The 20,527-nt window shown below is 30.2% G+C and overlaps 3 protein-coding genes across 3 annotated transcripts; all 3 read left to right on the top strand.

The window, feature by feature from the left end:
* Positions 1–7,633: 7,633 nt before the first annotated feature.
* OCT59_027451 (uncharacterized protein) lies at positions 7,634–10,781 on the top strand (the record flags this gene model as incomplete). Its single annotated transcript, XM_066136983.1, has 5 exons — positions 7,634–8,623; positions 8,707–8,875; positions 9,022–9,694; positions 9,791–10,036; positions 10,142–10,781. The coding sequence occupies 5 exons, from the start codon at positions 7,634–7,636 to the stop codon at positions 10,779–10,781; spliced, it is 2,718 nt and encodes a 905-aa protein (XP_065993413.1).
* An 802-nt stretch (positions 10,782–11,583) lies between these two features.
* OCT59_027450 (uncharacterized protein) lies at positions 11,584–13,803 on the top strand (the record flags this gene model as incomplete). Its single annotated transcript, XM_025327631.1, has 1 exon — positions 11,584–13,803. The coding sequence occupies one exon, from the start codon at positions 11,584–11,586 to the stop codon at positions 13,801–13,803; it is 2,220 nt and encodes a 739-aa protein (XP_025170352.1).
* A 2,068-nt stretch (positions 13,804–15,871) lies between these two features.
* OCT59_027449 (uncharacterized protein) lies at positions 15,872–20,153 on the top strand (the record flags this gene model as incomplete). The annotated part of the gene is made up of 8 exons (XM_025330713.2): positions 15,872–16,337; positions 16,410–17,701; positions 17,762–17,867; positions 18,192–18,503; positions 18,708–18,832; positions 18,905–19,325; positions 19,393–19,709; positions 19,791–20,153. The coding sequence occupies 8 exons, from the start codon at positions 15,872–15,874 to the stop codon at positions 20,151–20,153; spliced, it is 3,402 nt and encodes a 1,133-aa protein (XP_025170353.2).
* Between the last annotated feature and the right edge of the window lie 374 nt (positions 20,154–20,527).

Here is a 20,527-nt window from a genome sequence, read left to right as displayed (position 1 = left end):
ATTGGTTAATGCAAATTCTCGTTGTTCCTCGGAAGGTACAACTCCATCATCACATCGTCCTCTACTCAATTCTTTTAAGATGATTGGTGAGAGTCGGCATACTGATTGATAGGTTATTAAATCATCTTGGCAGAAATAACAGGCGTCTTCCGGGGAGTATAATGAATTTTGACACCAACATTTAGCTTTCGGCCCCTTCCAATCATATACCCAAGTTGCTTTCTTAGGAGGCATCATCTTGAACTTCTGATCCAAATGTTGAAAATGTCCCCACGTATGGAAACATTGACCAAGGTAAATCCCTTCGTTAGTTAATACGAAATCTTCACATGGATATATGGCGTCTATAACAACGTTAGCGAACTTGCAGTCTAATATAACTGAAGATTCCGGAAGTGAATTACGCTTCTGAACTTCAGCTTTCCTTTTACTATTGCGATACCGATTATGCATCAGTCGTTTAGGTTTTTCAAACTGCATAGTGAAAAACACTCGTTCTTCAGGTTCATCGTCTTCAAACTCCTCCTCTTCTTCTTTAATGGAATCATCGTCAGTTTCTTCTTCGTCGGTATCGTCTGTATCTGATTCTTCTTTTGACTGAGCGTTAGAATCGACAAGTTCTTGTAACTTCCGTTTCTCTTGAGGCATCAGACGATATTCAACCGGTACTTCAACAGTCTGTTTATCCCAAATGAAGTTCATTGTGGATGTTTCGTAATCAATGTTAGCTTTTACTTTACTCAACCAATCGTTTCCAACAATGGCAGCATAAGATTCCGCTTCAGTGACTACAACATTAATCGGGATGGTAACATCTCGAATAGTGATGGGAAAATTTAACACTTTGCCTAATGGTCATTTCCTTTCACCGTTCACATTTATCATCATGGTAGTAGAGGGTCTATCAATAGGTATCTTGAGGTCTTTTAGTAACTGACACGACACAATACTTCCAGCAGCACCACTGTCGATAATTAGGGGAATTTCAGTTCCTTTTATCGTTGCATCACAATATAACGCAGTCGCCGTTTCTCCTATCTCTTGTTCTCCAAGATTCATTTTTCGAACTGTTGGTTTCCGTATCCCTTGTATTAACTCTGAACGACACTTCGGCACTACTTCCAATAATTGTCCAAAGGTTATACGAGCTTGTTGATTTTTAATGTCATCTACCATCGAGTAAGGAGGTACGTGTAGTGATATCAAGGGTTGAAGATTCGTCTTCTTTTTCTTTTTAATCATAGGAGCTTTCTTTTTCTTGGTCGTGGTACTGATGTTATTAACATTAGTTCTTTCAGCAAATCGGGATGATGGTTCCGCTACATCAGCAGCTACAGTTGGTTCAGCAGATCTAGGTATTTCATGTGGAACGGGTGGAATATTGATAGGTTTTGATGGCTCTTTTTCTTCCGATTTTTCTTCCGAATCAACTGGTCTAGGATATGGTTCGGCTCTTCACGTTTGACTCTTTCGCTGAGCAGGGTAAGCTTCGAACAGGGTATTCAACGATACAGAGGATTTATCAGGTTTCGCATCTACACCTCCCGTAGATACACCACTTAGTTTAAAGACGATTGTTGTCCATTATTAGCGGTCATATTACTTGCCGTATTCAGCTGTTTCAATATCTCTTGGACTAAACTCTGCGTATCATTAGTAGTCGAAATAAGCGGAGCAGTGGTTACAGCAGATGCAATTACAGGATTAGTTCCACTAGTAGTAGTCGTTGGGTTATTCGGACACCTGCGACTCACGTGCCCAGGCTCTCCACAGGTATAACAAACAATCGTTCGGTTGGGTCCCATAGGGACATTCGAACTTCTACCATCGCTTCGTGGTGGTGGTCGATTTCCTGTGACCTTCTTTCCTATCTCTGTGACTTGTTCAGTTAAAGCTGCAACTAGTTTTGTTAACTCCGTGATTTCCGACGTGGTTTGACCAGCGTAGTTTAATAACTTCATTTTTCCTGATCGTAAAGTAAGTTCACAACCTTTGGCTCTTCCTATCGCATCGGCTAATGTCTGATCCCCAAAAGGTTTTACCGCTATGTAAAGTTCAGGAATTAATCCAGAGACAAACTTTCGAGCTTGTAAGTTGTCGGGGTAGGCGAACGCTGCATCATTAACCCGCTGATAAAGTTCTTGAATGGACGAGGCATATTCATCTACGCTTTCATTCGGTTGTTGCTGCCTCTGGTCTAACTCTGTTGCCCACATTTTTACCATTGCTGCAGTCCGAAACTGAGTAAGGAAAGCATGTTGAAAATTATTAGCGTTGGCTGCTGCTGCCCAAGCGTTAATAGGCGCCAATACCGCTGCTTGATACCAAACAGCAGCTGGTCCTTTTAAATAAGCGGGGACAACTTGTAGTTTTCGTGCGTCGTTCCATCCATTAGCCGTCGCAGTTGCATTAAACTCGTTTAACCAGGTGATTGGATCTTGGTTTCCTCCGTTAAACGTCGGTACTTGCACAACGTTATGGTTTCGATTTTGTAAAGCATTGTTATTCACGGCTACCGTTGCATTTAACGTGTTCATTGCGTTTCCGAGATTATTAGGCGCTAACATTTGTCCTGTCAAAGCCTGTACGGCTGCTGTCAAGGCCTGTATATCTGCTTGGTTGACTTGAGGAGCTTGGTTGAACCGGTTAGGAGGTTGTCCTTGTCCTTGGTTATTCTGAAGATTCAACATATTTTCGTCTTCAAACAGAAGTTCTAGGTATAACGGTTCGTTAACAAAAAGAAGATTTCTGGGATATCGTAATATCGGAGAGGTTGGTGGTGTTATAAAGGACAGTTCGTATCCTAATGGTTTATCTTCATGCTGATAGTGGACAAAAGGGTCAAGATTAAAGTTCTGAAACCTTTCACGAGCAGTATATATCTTGATAGCTAATTTATCGTAAGAAAACGAGGCGTTTTGATATCGAATACTTGATATCAATTTCCGAATAAGATATTGTTGTCTTAATATCGTTCATTGACTATATTCGTAAAAATATTGAACTGTTTTTGCGGAGTAAGATAACGTGGGAATCTCTAATGAATACCAGTTCCAAAATCGTAAGAAATATCGGTCTGGTATTGTGAGAACAGGATGACAAATACGACAAGAATCGTCAGCTAATTCAAATAAGGGAATATTAGGATATGTCCGGTGTAACTGATCGTGGCGTTTCAGGAGATTTCTATTGTTCATACAATAGGAAATATTATCCTTTGTTATCAAATCAATTTAGGGGTAATCGTACGGTCGGTTTTCTTTGTTAGTTTCTGGCAGAAGGCACCAATTGTTACCGAAATATATCGGCAAGTAAAGGTCGACGGTTGGTTAAAATAAGTCATATAAACACCAGGTTATCAACGGGATTCTTACTCAATACTACTTATCCGGTATTGTTCGTTAAGAATCATCAAGATAAACACCTACAAAATACGATAATGATAACACACGTCGAGTAATAAATGAATAATATATCAAAACACACAGAAACAATAATTAACGATACGATGTATAACGGTTTTTATTAATAATGTTATGAAGGGATAGGATTAAGGGTTTACAACAAAGTGATAATAAATGATAAAAAGTGATAGGGAAAAGGATTTCTACTATAGCTGGTAAAATACAATCTTTGGTCCTCTCTACTTTTATCAACGAGTTGGTGAAAGGTATTTATATCTATTCTCCATCTCTTTTTCCAACACCATCTATTATCATATCAAAATCTAATCTACCGATAGGTTCTAAACACATAACGGAATATGTTTCATGGTAATATGGCTAATTACTATAATAGTGATAAAAATAACCATTATAAGCCCTCCTTTTGATAAGTTACGAATGACAAATTCTATCAGTTGATTATTATTAATCAAATTATCCTTCATTAACTCTTATTATAGATCTTATACATCAACATACATCAATAATCTTTTAAATTACAATTATAGACAATAAATAATATAATATAATAATAATACAAACAATATTGTAATATATGATTATTCTATCGCTACATATGTAAAACTAATAATAAAAATAATAATAAAATTGATAAAATAAAGAATATTATCTATATGGCTAATTTAATGTACACAACCTGCGGTCATAAATCGTTATGTAATGATAGAAATCGACATGGACACAAATTATATCGGATCGTCATATAAACATCGAATAACGTCGAACATCGGATGTGCATTTTATCGCGTAACAATATCATCAACATTGGACGTTCTTCTATCCATTAAGATTTAAGTTGTGGAATAAAGAGGGAATTACATCAATAATAAAAATTTTATTTTATGATATTTCATTATCAGATCATTTTAAAAATAATATCAGATATAATAAGATATTCTTTTAAAATTTTATTTCTCACACATTATACCTTAACAATAATATGAATAGCAAATTAAAATATGATAAATCAAAATTTTTTTGATTTTATCTTATTTATTTACTATACAGCCGAGGGAAATAACATAGAAAATTGTAATAATAAAAGGATTAATATAATATAGCAAAAGTTATAAATTCGAAATAAGCATATTATTATATCCTCAAACTGCAAAAATAATAGTTATATTAACAACGAAATTTCTAATTATTATCATCAAAATTATTAGTTTTTCTTATACTAAAATTAATAATATATCGGAAAATTCTAAGTCAAGTTTCGTTATAAATTATTTAATTCAGAAACTGGTGAATAATTTGTACAACTATATTAAATTAAAATTATTTTTTTTTGTAAATTTAAATTCTTAGTGCGCTTAAGATATTTAAGATAAAAATTATTTTTTAATACTTTGACATTAAAAAGCGTCAAGTACTATATTAGAATATGTTAGTCCGCCTAATTACTAATCTGGATGTCGAATTAATTTGGTAATTAACAAACGTGTTAGTACAACAAATATGATGTAACCATATGGTTTATTTATGTTACCCATTTTACGCAAAAAAAATATAATATTTTTTTTTTGTGTTTATTATTATTTTTTTTTTTGTGTTTCATCGTCATTTAAATAAAGAAAAAATGGCTTTCGATTATTCTCAAGAACTTATGAATGATTATGAAAAATTACTTGAAATTGATAAAGGATATGACGTTATTATTTACGCTGGTGAAGATGAAGTTGAAATATATGCACATTCACTTATTTTATGTATTTAGGTCTCAATACTTTCGAGCGGCATTCTCTGATGAATGGGCAAATAAAAAAGATGGAAAATTTATACTTAATAAACCTAACATTTCTCCTCAAATATTAACAATTATTTTAAGGCAATATAAAAAAAATAAATATTTATACAAAATTTAATGTAACAATAATTTTAATAATCATTATTATAATATTTAATATTTAATATATAGGTTTATTTATTGTGGAAGGATCAATTTAACAGAATTACAAGGTCCAGAAATTTTAAAACTTTTGATAGCAGTAGATTAACTTTTAATGTTCAAGTATTAATTCAATGTATTCAGGATTATTTAGTTAACTACCACTACGACTTTTTACAACAAAATTCTATGGAAATTCTTTGAAATTTGAAACTTTCACAAGTTTATGGAATTATTGTTTTGATAAAATTTGTGAAAACCAGCTATATTATTAAGATCTGATAAATTTATCAATTTAAAAGAACCTTTTATTAGAATTAAATATTAAAACGGGATGATATGGGATAACTTAATTAAATGGAGTTTCGATCAGCATCCTTCTATTCAGAAAGATGCTAAGAAATGGAATAAAGAAGAAATCACAATTATGGAAAGAACACTTCATAATTTTATTCCTTTAATTAGATTTTATCATATGTCTTCAGAGGGTTTTCTTTTAAAGGTATATCTTTTTAATGCGTTACTACCTTAAGATATAATTAATATTTACTCACATTTCATACGAATTCAAATAAGGAATTAAATATTAAAATACAACCTCCTAGAAACCCAAATATGATTCGATTATCATTAACAGCAAACATTTTGCTCACTTTTCTAGTTTATTTATAAAATCAAGTATTAAAATGAACTAAGAAAAAGGAGCCGAAAATATAATTAAAAAAAAGAAACTTGAAAACATTAAAACTTGAAAATAAAATTATAAACAATAATAACCGAAAATGATTATACCGTATGACGAAATCAACCCTTGAAATATAACCCGAAAAAAAATAATCGAAGCCGATAATATAACGAACGAAAATGAAAATAAAATATAACCGAAAAAATACGATCGAAACGATGAATATGCAGTATGAAGAAACTCGAAAATAATAAAACTAATAAAATATAATCCTGACCAAAAGGAATCCAACAGTTAATATACAACTAAAAATGAAAATTAAATATATATATAAACCAGAAATGAAATAAGTTTAGTGCTATATGTCAAATAACTGAAATAAGGCTTACTAATTAGTAGGAGGAAAGAAGCGAAATGTGTTTATATTTTTCAATCTTCGAAATCTTCAAGCTTTGTCAAAAAATTTATATGATTTGCTTGATTTAGGGCTTATATGAAAATATGAAATTTGTACTTTTTCCCCAACATTTCTATTTCCATATATACACCTAAAAACCATAGATTTTGAATTATGGGTTGCAAACCCCAACTGCCTTTCATCTATAAATAGACTATAAAATTTTATGTTTTTATTACCTATAGAGGGTTTTCATATTTGATAATATGCCTGGAACTTGCGAATTTTTTAAAATTAAAAAGGGAATCTTTTTTAACTTTTAATCCAGCTATGGGTCCGATGTAAGTTGAATTAAGCTATAATAATTAATTAACAAGAACTTTTAAGTTAGTAAATTTAAGAATTTGACATATAATAAATTCATTTACAAAATAAACATTAATTACCAGTGTTCGATTTTAAAGTTTGGATCTATTTTACGTTCCTGAAATTTCACATCGTACCCAAACAATTTCAATCAAGGCAAACTCTTTAAGTCGCTCTTATTTGCCATAACTTTATATAATGAATTAATGATATAAAGTAATGATATTAAAGGAGCTTAAGTATGTTTGTATTTTTATCCCACGGTTCCTAATAATAATTAGTATTTATTAATGAGATAGATATAAAAGCCTATAAATAACCTATCAATATTAGTAATAATAGTTCAAAAAGGGCGAGATGTACAGTAGATACTGTATTACATATTTAACTGATAATAATAAAAATTAACATTGATAATCAATTTAAATCATGCTTGAATTTCAATACAAAATAATGAAATATAAATTTTAATTTGGTTCAGTTTAGTATTTATATAAATGGTTTTTTTTAGACAACCTCTTGCCTCACGTCGTACCAAAACTTATTGTCCTACTTAGAAATTAATGAACAAATATTGTGCAATCGCACGTGAAATCATCTATTTATGTCGTTTCGTTTTTTTCGTGTTGCGTAGGAGTTTTTCGTTATTAATCACATCAAGTAATCAATAGTTATAATTACCTGGATTTAATATTGTGATATCATTAGATTCTTGTTTAATAAATATTGAGCTGATTTATTGATTTAAGGAGTATATAAAAATAAATAAAAATATATATTATAATTAATTTTTTTTCTTGTAATTTACTCACGAGTTTATTGCTCAATGAAGAATGAGTTTAATTCAACTTCAAACTTATAATCCATCATCCATCATTATTAGAAACAAACACAAAGAATATGGTGCATTAATAGATATTTTCAGATTGGAGAAAGAGATTTATTTTTTACTTTTTGATTGTAATGAAATTTTCGCTAATCACCCCATTATTTTTAATCAACTTCGTAAAATTATTAATGAAAATAGATGTGGGCTAAATTTATTATTTTCTATTCATACGTTACTTTTGCGTTTATCACGTTTATCAGGATACCATGATGAAAAAATTAGTAAAATTATTGCAATATTAAAAATTATAATAGAAAATACAATTAAGTATTGTGATCCTGATGATGCTTTTAATACTGCTACTTCTCTACCAACACATTTCATTAATGATATTAAAGATCAAATAGCTCAAATGGATTTTTCATTGCACAAAGATGAAATAGAATGTCTGCGGCTCCTAAAATTGAATTATGGTCTCTTTTATATTGATAGAAACCTTATTCCTTTCAGACCAATTATTGAAGGGGGGCAATTGAAAGTAAAAAGATATAACGATCAATTTGTATATGAGTTAATTCAAGATGAGTTAATTAAAGATAATTTATTAAATTCGTGGGACTTATTTGAACAAAAATTTTCAATTTGTTGTGGTAGTGATTTGTTGAAGTTGAAACAAATCGGAGGTCGCCTATCTCATGTTGCAATGTCAGACATCAAACTTATTATTCCAATTTTTAAAGTTTCTTATTTTGGTGAATTTTTTGTCAAGCATTCTGAAGACAAAGACCAGTCTGAATTTCTTACAAGAGAAGCACTAGTTGGAGGATCTTTGATCATTAGAGACGTTAAAAATTTAGACCTTGATAAGCTGAAGGCACAAATAGTATGGGCCATTAAAGAAGCTAGTTGTTCAGGCAGAAGTTTATTCAATTCAGCGATCGTAAAAAACGTCGAAGATTTAGATGGCAACCCTATACATGATATGAAGGATTTGGTATGTATGTTTGAGAGTTTCTGTATATTTTTTTATTTTTTATGCAAAGTAACATAATAAACCGTTTTAAACTTGTACTCTAGATCACTTATCTGACTCAAATATTCAAGAATGAACATACTGCTATTATTGCATATGAAAAAGTGATCCCTGCTAATCAAATAGAGAACCCTTACAACTACTTTGATATTCGTTTAATTCCAGGAATCACAAAATTTCATAAAGAAATCACCATGAAAAGTTGGACACATGGTAATATACACCTGAATTTACCATTCTGGATTAAAGAATATAAATTGGAATATGCCAAGGTAGTGACTCACTTTAAACTTGAAACTGGAAAAAAGCCCGCTTTGGAATTTTTATCCGTACCACTAATTGAATTGGGGATAATATAGATAGTACAGAGCTAAAAGTTTCCATTTTATTAAATTCCAAAGATTATATTGATTACATTTGCGAAACTACTTTGAAAGAAACTCAATCTCAAATTCCATTTTTAAAGCTATCAAAAAGTAGAATATATGATTTATATCTACGTAATACCTTTGTTAATCAATGCAAGATTTTTCATGAGAAAATTGTATGGGAAAAGCAAATAAGCAAACCATCCAAAAATTTGATAAAAGATATTAATGATGCTTTAGATAACGCAAAACCTTATGAATCTTTGATTAAGGTCTTTTCGGAATATGGTCATTTGATTCGTACAGAGGTCAGTTTTTCTAGGGACTTATCGTATGATGAGGGACCAAATCAATGGTCGTTGTCAGACAAACAAAAATTAATTCCATTATATGATATTCTTGATGATGATATTAAGAGTCGAATTCAAGACTTATCAACAGATAAGATTTTAATGAAAGGGTTTACAAAATTTAATACCAATAAAACTTACTGCTATGATGTTCAATTTGAAGAGGAACTGAAGAGTGATGATTATTTAGTTGCAGGATCTGTTGTTGTGAATGACGAAAAATTAAAAAATTTACGTGCAAAATTTAAGTATATGAGCCGTTCTGGATTTTCGATATTTTTGGAAGACGATGAAGATAGTGAAGAAATCAAAACGTAAGCTTTAAAAAAGTATAAATAATTTAGTTGTTCGAAATATAGTTATTAATTATTAACTATTGTCAATTCATTTATTCAATAACGTACATATAGTGATTTCGATGTCGTTTGGCAAATAATCGGTAAACCGAAGAACGTTGGATACTTTGGTAAAGATAACAGAGATATCAAAGTACTTAGTGCACAATCAAGACTTATTAGATTACCAAAAGAAAAAGCTACCTATCCAATTCCTCCAATCTATTTTAAAGAAGAATTAACTCCAGGAACTATCATTGTAACTTTTATCGATTATGCTCTCCATGGTGGTTCAATTCTTGATGTGGTCGTAACATCTTGGTATGTTTGAACATTTAAGTTTAAAAAATGTATAATTGATATTGATCCTTTTAAAAAGTACGTAAAATTAAAAGCGCTAATTTAATATTTCAACCTCTTACATAGGTCTGGGAAAAGAATTGATTTGGAAATTATTAATCATTTAGTCGTTGATACTTCTGCCAAAACCAAAGCACACAAAGAACACGAAGAAATAGAGATGAGTGGTGATGATGATGAAGATAAGAAAGATGAGAATGAAGATGATGAAGAGGATATGGATGAAAAAAAGGATGAAGATGAAAAAGATGAGGAAAAAAAAGAGGATAAAGAGGATAATAAAGATTATAAAGAGGATAAAAATGAGGATAAAGAGGACAAAAAGGAGGTTCAAGAGGACGTTCAAAAGGATAAAAAGAAGGATCAAGAGAACAAAAAGGAGGTTCAAGAGGATAAAAAAGAGGATCAAGAGGACAATAAAGAGGAGGAAGAGGATAAAGAAGAGGAAGAAGAATATGATGAAGAGAACGGAGAAAATTTCCCATATGGGTTTGTTAGATTTTTTGTATTGGCATATGCAATTATTCCCAATAAAGAAGATAAATTTACTGCATATAATACGGAAGTATTTATCCGTGGTGAAGCTAGACAGTTTTCATGGAAGCACGTTGGACATGAACTAGGTGAAGAAACAGTTACTCACATAACTGAGAATATTTTTGAAAAGCGGACAAGTTATTTAGAGTATTCAAAATATATTATGTAATAATTTTTTTAATAATAAAGCTCTTTTATATTTATACACTATAACAATTAATATATTCAAATGCAGCAATACCTATGAACAATTAATGTAAGTTAATTGTTTTCGCTTGATTTTTTCCATCTCTATACTAAAATATTGAACTTTGAAATCATATTGTCATAATCAACTCTCTATACCAGCTGTCCAGCTCTCTATACCAACTCTCATTTATTTCTTTCGATGAAAGATCGTTTCTTTCTAAAATAAAATGCAGTATAAATTCACGGTTATCTTATTTATTCCAGCAAAGGGGATGTTTTTGAGCGGTAAGTCGCATATTCTGAATGTTCTAAAAACAGTTAATCTATATAAGTTTCTAATTAAAAACAATTGGATTTTTTTTTTTATGAGAAAGAAGGCTTGCAATAACTGACCTATTACTCGGTAGTGACTTGAATTTTATTTTCGCAAGGAAGGATGCGATTCAGCTGGTTACAAATATTTTATTCATGGTCAATGATAGTATAATAAAGCAAATGGGGTTCGGAAATTACCTTGACCATTTAAAGAAATAATCTAATTCATAGTCATTTCGGTCAATTCATTTAAAGTAATATAAATTCCTTTACTTTTATCCAATAATTATACGGATTACTCTCAATGACTCATGAACATTTAATTCTGACTAGAATTTTAGATTGTTATATTAACAACCTTAAATAGTAATTATCCGGATAGTTATATTAAATTACTAGTTAACAAAGATATAAAAGAGTTAAATATGAAATTAAAATAAATTGCTCTTAGTCGTAAAATAACGAACATGAAATTTCAATTTTTAAATACTGCAGTACTATCAGAAGAAATATTCCAAAATGCTGTTTTACGTATAACTACTGGTAATATTTCGAAAAAGAAAAGCAGGGAACGATTAATTGAAGAACACAAAAAACTAGAATATTTTGGTGATAAAAATGAATATGTTATTCATAACACCTGCAGTCAACCTGATTTAAATTTAAATCAACAACTTCGGGTATCCATAGCAAATTTACAAATCGATCGTATGCTACCCATCGAAAAATTTTTGTTGTGTCGAGTGATAACCAGATTCACAAAAATGAACGCTCTTTTAACCCTTGTAGAAGATCCAGAGGGTAATGTAGAACGACTTGCATTGTACAATTGGACAAGTCTACTCAAAGATAAAGAAAATCAAATTGATTGTTTATCTATCGACAAGTCATTTCTGCCCATAGGTACTCAACTTATCATCAAAAATCTATCTTATAAAGTTGCTGCTGATAATAACACCATAATTTATTCGAATAATCCTGAAGATGTTGTCATTTACGATCATAATGATAAGCTATTTGACGATTTAAAATGGTCTACAGATCTATTGAATGATAAGGAAATTAAAGAGAAAACTGCTGATGATTTCTACTGTTATGGGGATGATGATTTTGTTTCAAACGATTACACTGCGGCTGTTGATGAGTATTCAAATGGTATCAAACTGGAACCACAAAATGTCACATTGTACGCTGACCGAGCAGAAGCATTTCTGCGATTGTCTCAATTTCGCAATGCTCTCGATGATGTAGATATAGTTCTTAAATATGAACCTGGTCATCTGAAAGCAGCTTTTCACAGGGGTAAAGCTCTTTGTGACCTTAAGCGTTATCAAGAATCCATTACTACACTTCAAGATTTACATCAAAGAATGAAAATCATTACAGATCATAGGATTGCTCCAATTAGACAGAGTACGGAACAGTTGTTAAAACATGTGAAAATCTTAGCTTCTGAAAACAAGAATGGACAATATGATTATACACATATTATCAATGAGTTTTGTGAAAGTGCTAAAATTAGAAAAGGTCCAAGATTAGATCATGCTGATTTCTTATTTGAAGATATTGAGATTCGTCCTGTAGAAGGAAAAGGAAGGGGATGGATTGCAAAATGTGATATTCCTGAAAATACTTTGTTGATGGTCTCGAAGGCATTTAGTGTAGTATATAGTCATGAAGTCCTTGGACGTTTTATGAAAAGTAATATTCAAAATAATCAGACTACATGTATTGCATCATCTTTGTGTAATGAAGAATTAATAACTCGTATTACACAGAAACTTCTGACAGAACCTTATCATTGTCAGGAAGTGTACCAACTTTACAATGGCTTAAATTTAAACAAAACTGATAAAATTAACGAGCATCTAGTGAATGTTGATTTAATTGGAAGTATTGTCAAATATAATTCTTTTGCGTTGGATAATAAAATTATCATTGAAAATGTTGAGTTGAGTGGTTTGGGATTATGGATTTTGCCATCTTATTTTAATCATTCATGTATTGATAAAAATGTAGCACAATTTTTTATTGGGGATTTAATGTTTATTCGATCTCTAAGACCTATTTCAAAAGGAGAGGAGCTAATTATTAGTTACAGAAGTGCTGACAGCAGCGAAGAGATACGATTAAGGTATCTTAAATCAGTTGGAATAGATTGTCATTGTCGACTTTGTAAGTTGGATGATTCTGAATCACCAGAGGTTAATGATAGAAGAATTCGACTTCTTAATACTTTTGAAAAATTAATTAAACCTAGAATATTGAATGTCGCTAATCCTTCTCTCATTAAAAGATCAGAAAAGATAGTTTCCGAATTACATAATCTTAGAAAAGAACAACCAGATCTAGAATTTGATACATTAGAACTTAGTAAAATTCTAGCATTTGCTCATCGCAAAAATGGAAACTTAGCAGAGGCTCTTTCTATCCTGAAAGAGGTATACAATATATATAAAAATGTTCATCTGCAAATCGTTGATTGTATCATCTTTGATATCGTATTATTATATATTGATCTCAAGCAGATGGAAGAAGCCAGAAAATGGTTTGATATATTGTTGAAAAAGTTAGCGGAACCTATATTAGGCAAATTTAAGGATGATGAAATTAAATGGAAAAAAGATGCATTTCATTTAACAGAAAAAATTTTTCCAGTTATGAACTCGATCGCTAAATGTTTGTGACAATGAATGGTTATAACTAGTACATATTAAATGTGTAAGTATTAAATTGTAAGTTAATAACAGCATAAGCAATGGAAACAGTGCAAGTAATAACAATATCTGATAAATTATATTCCTATTCTAAATAAATAAATACAATTTGAAATTTAACGCTTACTAATTACATAAATGACTTTTTATATTTTTACGATCATAAGACAAAAGTAAAAAAATTTTTTTCAGATACATCGAAGTATTTTTTCCTGTTTCGGGCAATCAAGCTTTGTAATATGTTGGTAAGATGGGAGATTCTTAATTACATAATTTTATTTTAACGATAAATCTTTAATACGCATAATATCGTAGATTCGTCTTTATACAGTACAATATTAATAGAATTTTTAGTTTAATAATATTATTCACAATTCTTGTAATACTGTATTTATAATTTCAATTTTGTTAATAAACCGAGAATTATGATTCTCTTGTCATGTAATTAGTAATTACGAGATAAAAACTTCACATCCTAGTTAAGTCATCATAATTTTGGTCAAAATCAGAAAATTTGTTTAAAAATGTTAATTTATTTTTCTAATTATTCTTATAGAATCCCACTTCTAGCCGAAAGGGGCTTTTTTTACTTATTATTATAAAATTAAAACAAAAAAACACTGTATACAGTTGCCACCGGATATAGCGAACCCTGAGGTTTAGTTCGGTATATAGTGAATTCGTTATATAATATACCGAACTTCTGGATAATTTAGGCCAAACTTGTAGTCTTGCCAGAATTATAATTCGTTTGACATAAAATTTTCGAAAAAATTAGATAATCCTGGCCGGCACTATAAATTTGGCCTGGATTAGTATATAGTCACATGACTGTTCGTTATAGAAGATATAATAATAATATATAGGGGCTGGTTTTTACTTTTTACCACCAAAGATGACATCGCCCCTGTAGCGTTTTGGTTTTCAGTTTTCGTATTACTTCGTAAAAATAGTTATAAAAATCCACATGACTTAATAATTTGTCACCTTATGTCACGCCACTCACGCCCTTATTTTTTAGTGGTGAAAGATTTTTTTTCACTTGTTACCGAACACGTCTGTGAAATTGTACTTATAAACTTTGGGTCAAGTGGCGCACCCTTACCTCAATTTAGTATCAATTTAACGATCTAAATTTTAGCCTTCCCTTTTTTAATATAAACCATTCCACTTTTAAACAACAACCGTTCATGTGGTGTAATGGTGCATGACTTTTGAGCATTTTGATCTTAAAAAATTATATCAAAGATGCACTTTAAAAATTTGAATATCTGAATCATGATTCTTAAATACTAGTAAGTTTTTCGTTAAATTTAAATATTCGCCTATCATACTTTACCAAATCCATAAATTTTAAATAAAATTAATTGATCATAAATATTTTATTTGTTGCACTTTAAAGAAAATTTTACAATAACGTGTTTCTTGATGATGAATGAGATTCATTTATTAGAATTATCTTGAAAAAGGAATTTTTAAAATTCTTAATTTACTTGATCATCCTAAAACTCATCCCCCTTGAACTACCGCTGCAACCAATAAATTAAAGAAAAAAAATAAATCTATACAACTACTTATATTACAAATTCGGGAAGGAAAAGCAAGATCGCTAAAAAAAACCTTATGATATTTGCAACATATCTAAGAAAATTATCTAACTAAAGACAGATTAATACCCTCCGTACTATACCCCAGTAAACCAAGATAAAACAGGGCCTCTGAATACATATATAATGACCTTGTCGTACACTCAGGCTAGATTTTTTTGTGTGTTCATCGTACAGTTACACAATTTGCCTTTTTTGATGGTATTGTGGCTTGACGTTCGAAGTACACTTAATATGATTATCAAAAATTTTTTGTTGTACGGTTTATATTAATCTAAGATCAATTCGTAGTACATGACATAAAGAACAGATGTATATGATGTACAATTGAATATAGATTTGTAATACATATGATGTACGCGTTATATAATATTTTTATGGTTAGCAATTATAATTTTTTTTTTCAACGTTCTTTGTTTTAAATGTTTTAAATGGAAGAAAAAACAGCAACAGTGAAACGTAAAGCTTATGTACAAACAAAATTGAATTTTCCTGTAAAAGTAAATGATAGTCCTTCCACAGAGAGAAAGATACAAAAAGACAATTCTACACTCTTTATAAATGCTAAACAGGCAATAAAACCAAAAGCCCAAACTAAAACTCAAAGTAATCGAAAGATACCGATACTTGGTGAATTCTTAAAAGATCCAAAATTAGAAAAACTTAGTAATAATCAAGTTTATTGTCATTATTGTGATACTGGAACGCCTATTACTTTACATCGGATTAATGATGGCTATCGATTATGGCAGCATCTTGAAACAAATATGCATAAAGATAACATAATGAATACTGAATCAAATCCTTCCAAAAAACTTCGTACCACTTTCCTGAATTTTGAAAGTAAACGAAAAGAAACTTTAAATACAGGAATGCATTTAGAATCATCAGGAAAAGGTAATTATTTAATTATTTAATAATGTTCAAAGAATAAAAGTAAAGAATCTTATCCAAATTCTCTATTTTTAGTGTGCCATGGTTTTTATTCTAAATCATTTGCAGCATTAGCACGATATGGAACATCAACAGATAAATACAAAATTTTACGTGATGATAATCTTTTTGATAAAAATGTTAAGGCACATGGATATATCAAAAGCAACGAATGTGAAGGTTATACAACATCCAAATATTGTTCCAAATGTGGTATTTTAGCACAAATGGATGCTGTACAAAAAAGGAATCGACGTTATCAAGAACTTATTGCACAAATTGATTGTTTGTTTCTCCTGAAAGAAGGTCAACCAATACCTGCAAGTATTATTTCTCAATTTGGAGATAGTTGGGCTCAATACTATATCAAAAAGCTGCATGAAACAATAATTACTTCACTTAAACATCGACCTGGACATACAAAATCAACAGAATTACAACAATTATGCACATATGTTGAAAAAGAAGTATCAGATCATTCCTATTATGTAATAGTTAACAAATATCCAGCACTTGGACGTATTATTGAAGCAGTTGAGACCCATGGGCTTGAGAATTGGGTTAGCCAATGTATAACCTTTTTAATTGACAAAACATTGGAAGAAAATCGACCTATATTTGTTGGAATGGCACAAGCTGTAACGAAAGTTATTGATAAATTGCAACGTGGTGTAACTTCTATGAGAGGAATTGGAGAGTATCATGAAAGTTTTATTGATTTTTTAGTTGTGCTTATGTCTATTAGCACTTTAGCAACACGTTGGCTCACAGCAAATTTGGCTGGACCAACAATTCGATTTTTACGGCATAAAAGAAATGAATCAGATATTTATTATAATATATATGGAATAAATACATCAAGTTTTCCAGATATTATTACAATGTGGCGTAAAGCATATGATTATGCTGGTCCTACAATATGCGCAAAAGATCAAACAAAAGTTGCAGAATTGATTGAAGTTTGTAAACAGCGGCAAAAATGGATTGGATGTGTGCCTATTGAAGATACTATAATTCCAACAACAATGACAATAGAGGAACTTCATAATAAAATTAGCAATTTTAAAAAAGCAACATATATTACAGTTTATGCTCTTTCAGCTTGTATTCCTGGAATACCGCCAATTGTGATTGCTGTCAATCCGTCAGACCAAACGGAAAAAGCAGAAATTAATACACATGATAACAATTTAATTATGAGAGAATTAAATCGTGCAGGAGCTATGACAATTGGTTTATATTTTGATGGTGCTACTCTTGATCGGAATTGGTTAGGTGAAGTTTATAGCGAAGATCCAACTTTTACTCGTGAACTTGCACTTAAAAAGGTAAGATCTTTAATAAAAGATTTTAAATAGCAATAATTAAAATGGACTTTTTTTTATTAGAATACTTCTATATTCAGTAAAATGAAATATCCTATAGCCTTACATTTGATGGATAATTCATTACCATTTATTTGTGGAACGGATATTTATCATTGTGTGAAAAAGGGTAAAATATTGTAAATATATGCTGAAATTATATTTTGATTTTATATAAATAAATTTTTATTTGATTATTAAGGACGAAATATGCATAATAGTGGACAAGAGTGTGTCCAATTGGATATTACATTATGTCTACTGAACATTTGTGGATTTTAAAAGAAAATTCTGAAATTTATTCAGGTTTAACAAGTAATATTCTTAATCCTAAAGATAAGCAGGCAGATGAATCAGCTGAGAGATTTTTTTCATCATCTGTTTTAAAAGGCAAGTAAAATGTGAAGTAATTTTAGTTAAAAAATACAATTAATAATTTATTTATTATTCATAGGCTTTACAGATTATTCTGTGAAAAATAATGATGACGAAATGTATGGTGACGCTTGTTACCATTTTTTTTGTGGAATTTTGTTCGAATCATGGAAATCACATAGCATGGCCCATATAGATCGTGTAGGATTTGCTTGGGGCGCATGCATTTTTTTTGCAGGAGTACAACATTTTTTAAAAGCAAATCAAGCCACGTGTAATGGAAATAAATTTGGAATATCTTTGCAATCATGCGATGATTTTATCTATCTGGGATTAACCTTGATATTATTAATTCAACAATGGCCAAATTTTTATTCAAATTATCCTTTATGTCCGTGGATGATTTCTACTGCCTTTCTTGAGCATATATTTGGCTGTGCATGACGGATTATTGAAGATTTTACCGTACTAGATTTCTTATCAATGAATGAAAAAATTTTAAAAAATATTATGATTGAAATGAAAGATTAGTAATTTAACTAAAACTTATTAGTTATTTTAAAAATAATTAAATTAATTATATATATAATCTTAGGTGATTTAATCAGAACAGATAATAATGATGGTTATAATATCAAATTATCCACAGTTAAAGAAAAATTGCCAAAAAATTTGACGGATTTTCCATCAATTTTTGATATTGATAATATGATAGAAAAGGTATATATTACATTATTATCTTATATTTATCCATCATTTATTATTATTAATTGTATGTTACTGAAATTTTAGACTTCGTATGCTATGAAAATTATACTTCGCAGTCTTGGCATAGTAGTAAATAAGGAAATTTTTTCAGAATTAATTCAACAATCCTTACATTCACTTAAAAAAATAAATAATCATAATATACCTATGGAGAACACAAGTGAAACTGATGAACTTGAGGGTGAATCAGAGGATGAATTGGATAATGAATGTGATATTGGCAAATTGCTCACACGACATCAACAACGCATATTGAATAGATCCAAATTTCCTGAACATCTTGACGTTCCTAATAATGATTTAGATGAAATGGATAATGAAAATACTCAATCAACTTTGGAACTGGATTTTGAGGATAATTTTTTTGAAAAGATAAATAAGGCATTTGGAAAAACTCATGAATTGAGTCCATTAGCAATAATGCAAGCAATGTCATATTATCGAGGTAATTTGAATTTAATTTTTTATTATTCTTTATTTTCAATGTTTTAATAAATTATTTGATACTTTAGAAAAATATGATTACTTTACTCAAAAGGAAAAGAAAAAAGTTGGAAATAAAGCTACACTCAATAAAAATAATCTCACAGTAGTCACTGAACTAGGCACAATGGATATTATGGCTGCCGTTCGTCAGGACCGATTAAGTAATACTGAACATCAAGCAAGAACAAAAGGACGAATTACACGATGGAAAACTGCATGCAAAAAGGTCTTTGATTCCACAAAAATAAATCCACAATCATCTAAATTCAAAAGAGGAGATTTTTATTATTATTGCGAAAATAGTCATTCTATTGTCATTGCTGAAATTATTGCAGTATTTGAGGTAAATTATTTTAAATTTTTATTATTTTTACTAAATTTTTTTATTATTCTTCAAAATTTATGGGTTTTTTACAAATTTAAGAAAATTGGATCAAGCTATGTTCGTGTAGATTTATTATCTGGTTTAAACGAAGGAAAAATTCATGCACGCTTGTATGATCTCAAGCCGGATTCAGCATGTAAATTTATTCCGATTATAAGCAAAGACCGTACACAATTCACATGTGAGTCTAATCCATTTCGTTTCATTGCACATTTGGGTTCTGTATTAGAAGAATATCATGGTACTTCTCACTGGTTAGGAAAAACACTAAAATTAGGAGATCTTCAATATGCGACATATTTCCATTTTGTTGGAAAGTCCTGCGAACTTGAACAATCCATTAAAGAAGCAGAAAAAATAATGCGGATGAGAAAAAATAATGCTAATTCTAACGATGAATAGTTTTAAAATAGTTTTTTTTCCTTCTATAACCTTTAGTGTACATGTGATTTATCAATAAACTTTTGTCGTACATTGTATTTGCTTTTGATTCAACTTTGTCTGTACACTCTATTAGAACGCAAAAATTATATATAAATTTATGTAGTACATTTAATAATAAATTTTAAAATATATGTACACTCTTTATTAAAATTTTTATGTACACTTATTATAACTGTCAAGGACGAGGTTTCATATATGCGCCACAGTGGCATTCAGGGGCCCTGATAAAACCTTCCTTGCCATCTTCAGTTAAGTTGCTCGCATGTCAGTACCGCCCGCCATCAAATAATGTATCTACGACTTCCAATGTACCGTGCGATAGACAGCTCTGG

The sequence above is a fragment of the Rhizophagus irregularis genome, chromosome 7 (genome assembly GCF_026210795.1).
Source record: "Rhizophagus irregularis chromosome 7, complete sequence".
Lineage (NCBI taxonomy): Eukaryota > Fungi > Glomeromycota > Glomeromycetes > Glomerales > Glomeraceae > Rhizophagus > Rhizophagus irregularis.
This window is presented reverse-complemented; position numbering and strand designations above follow the sequence as displayed.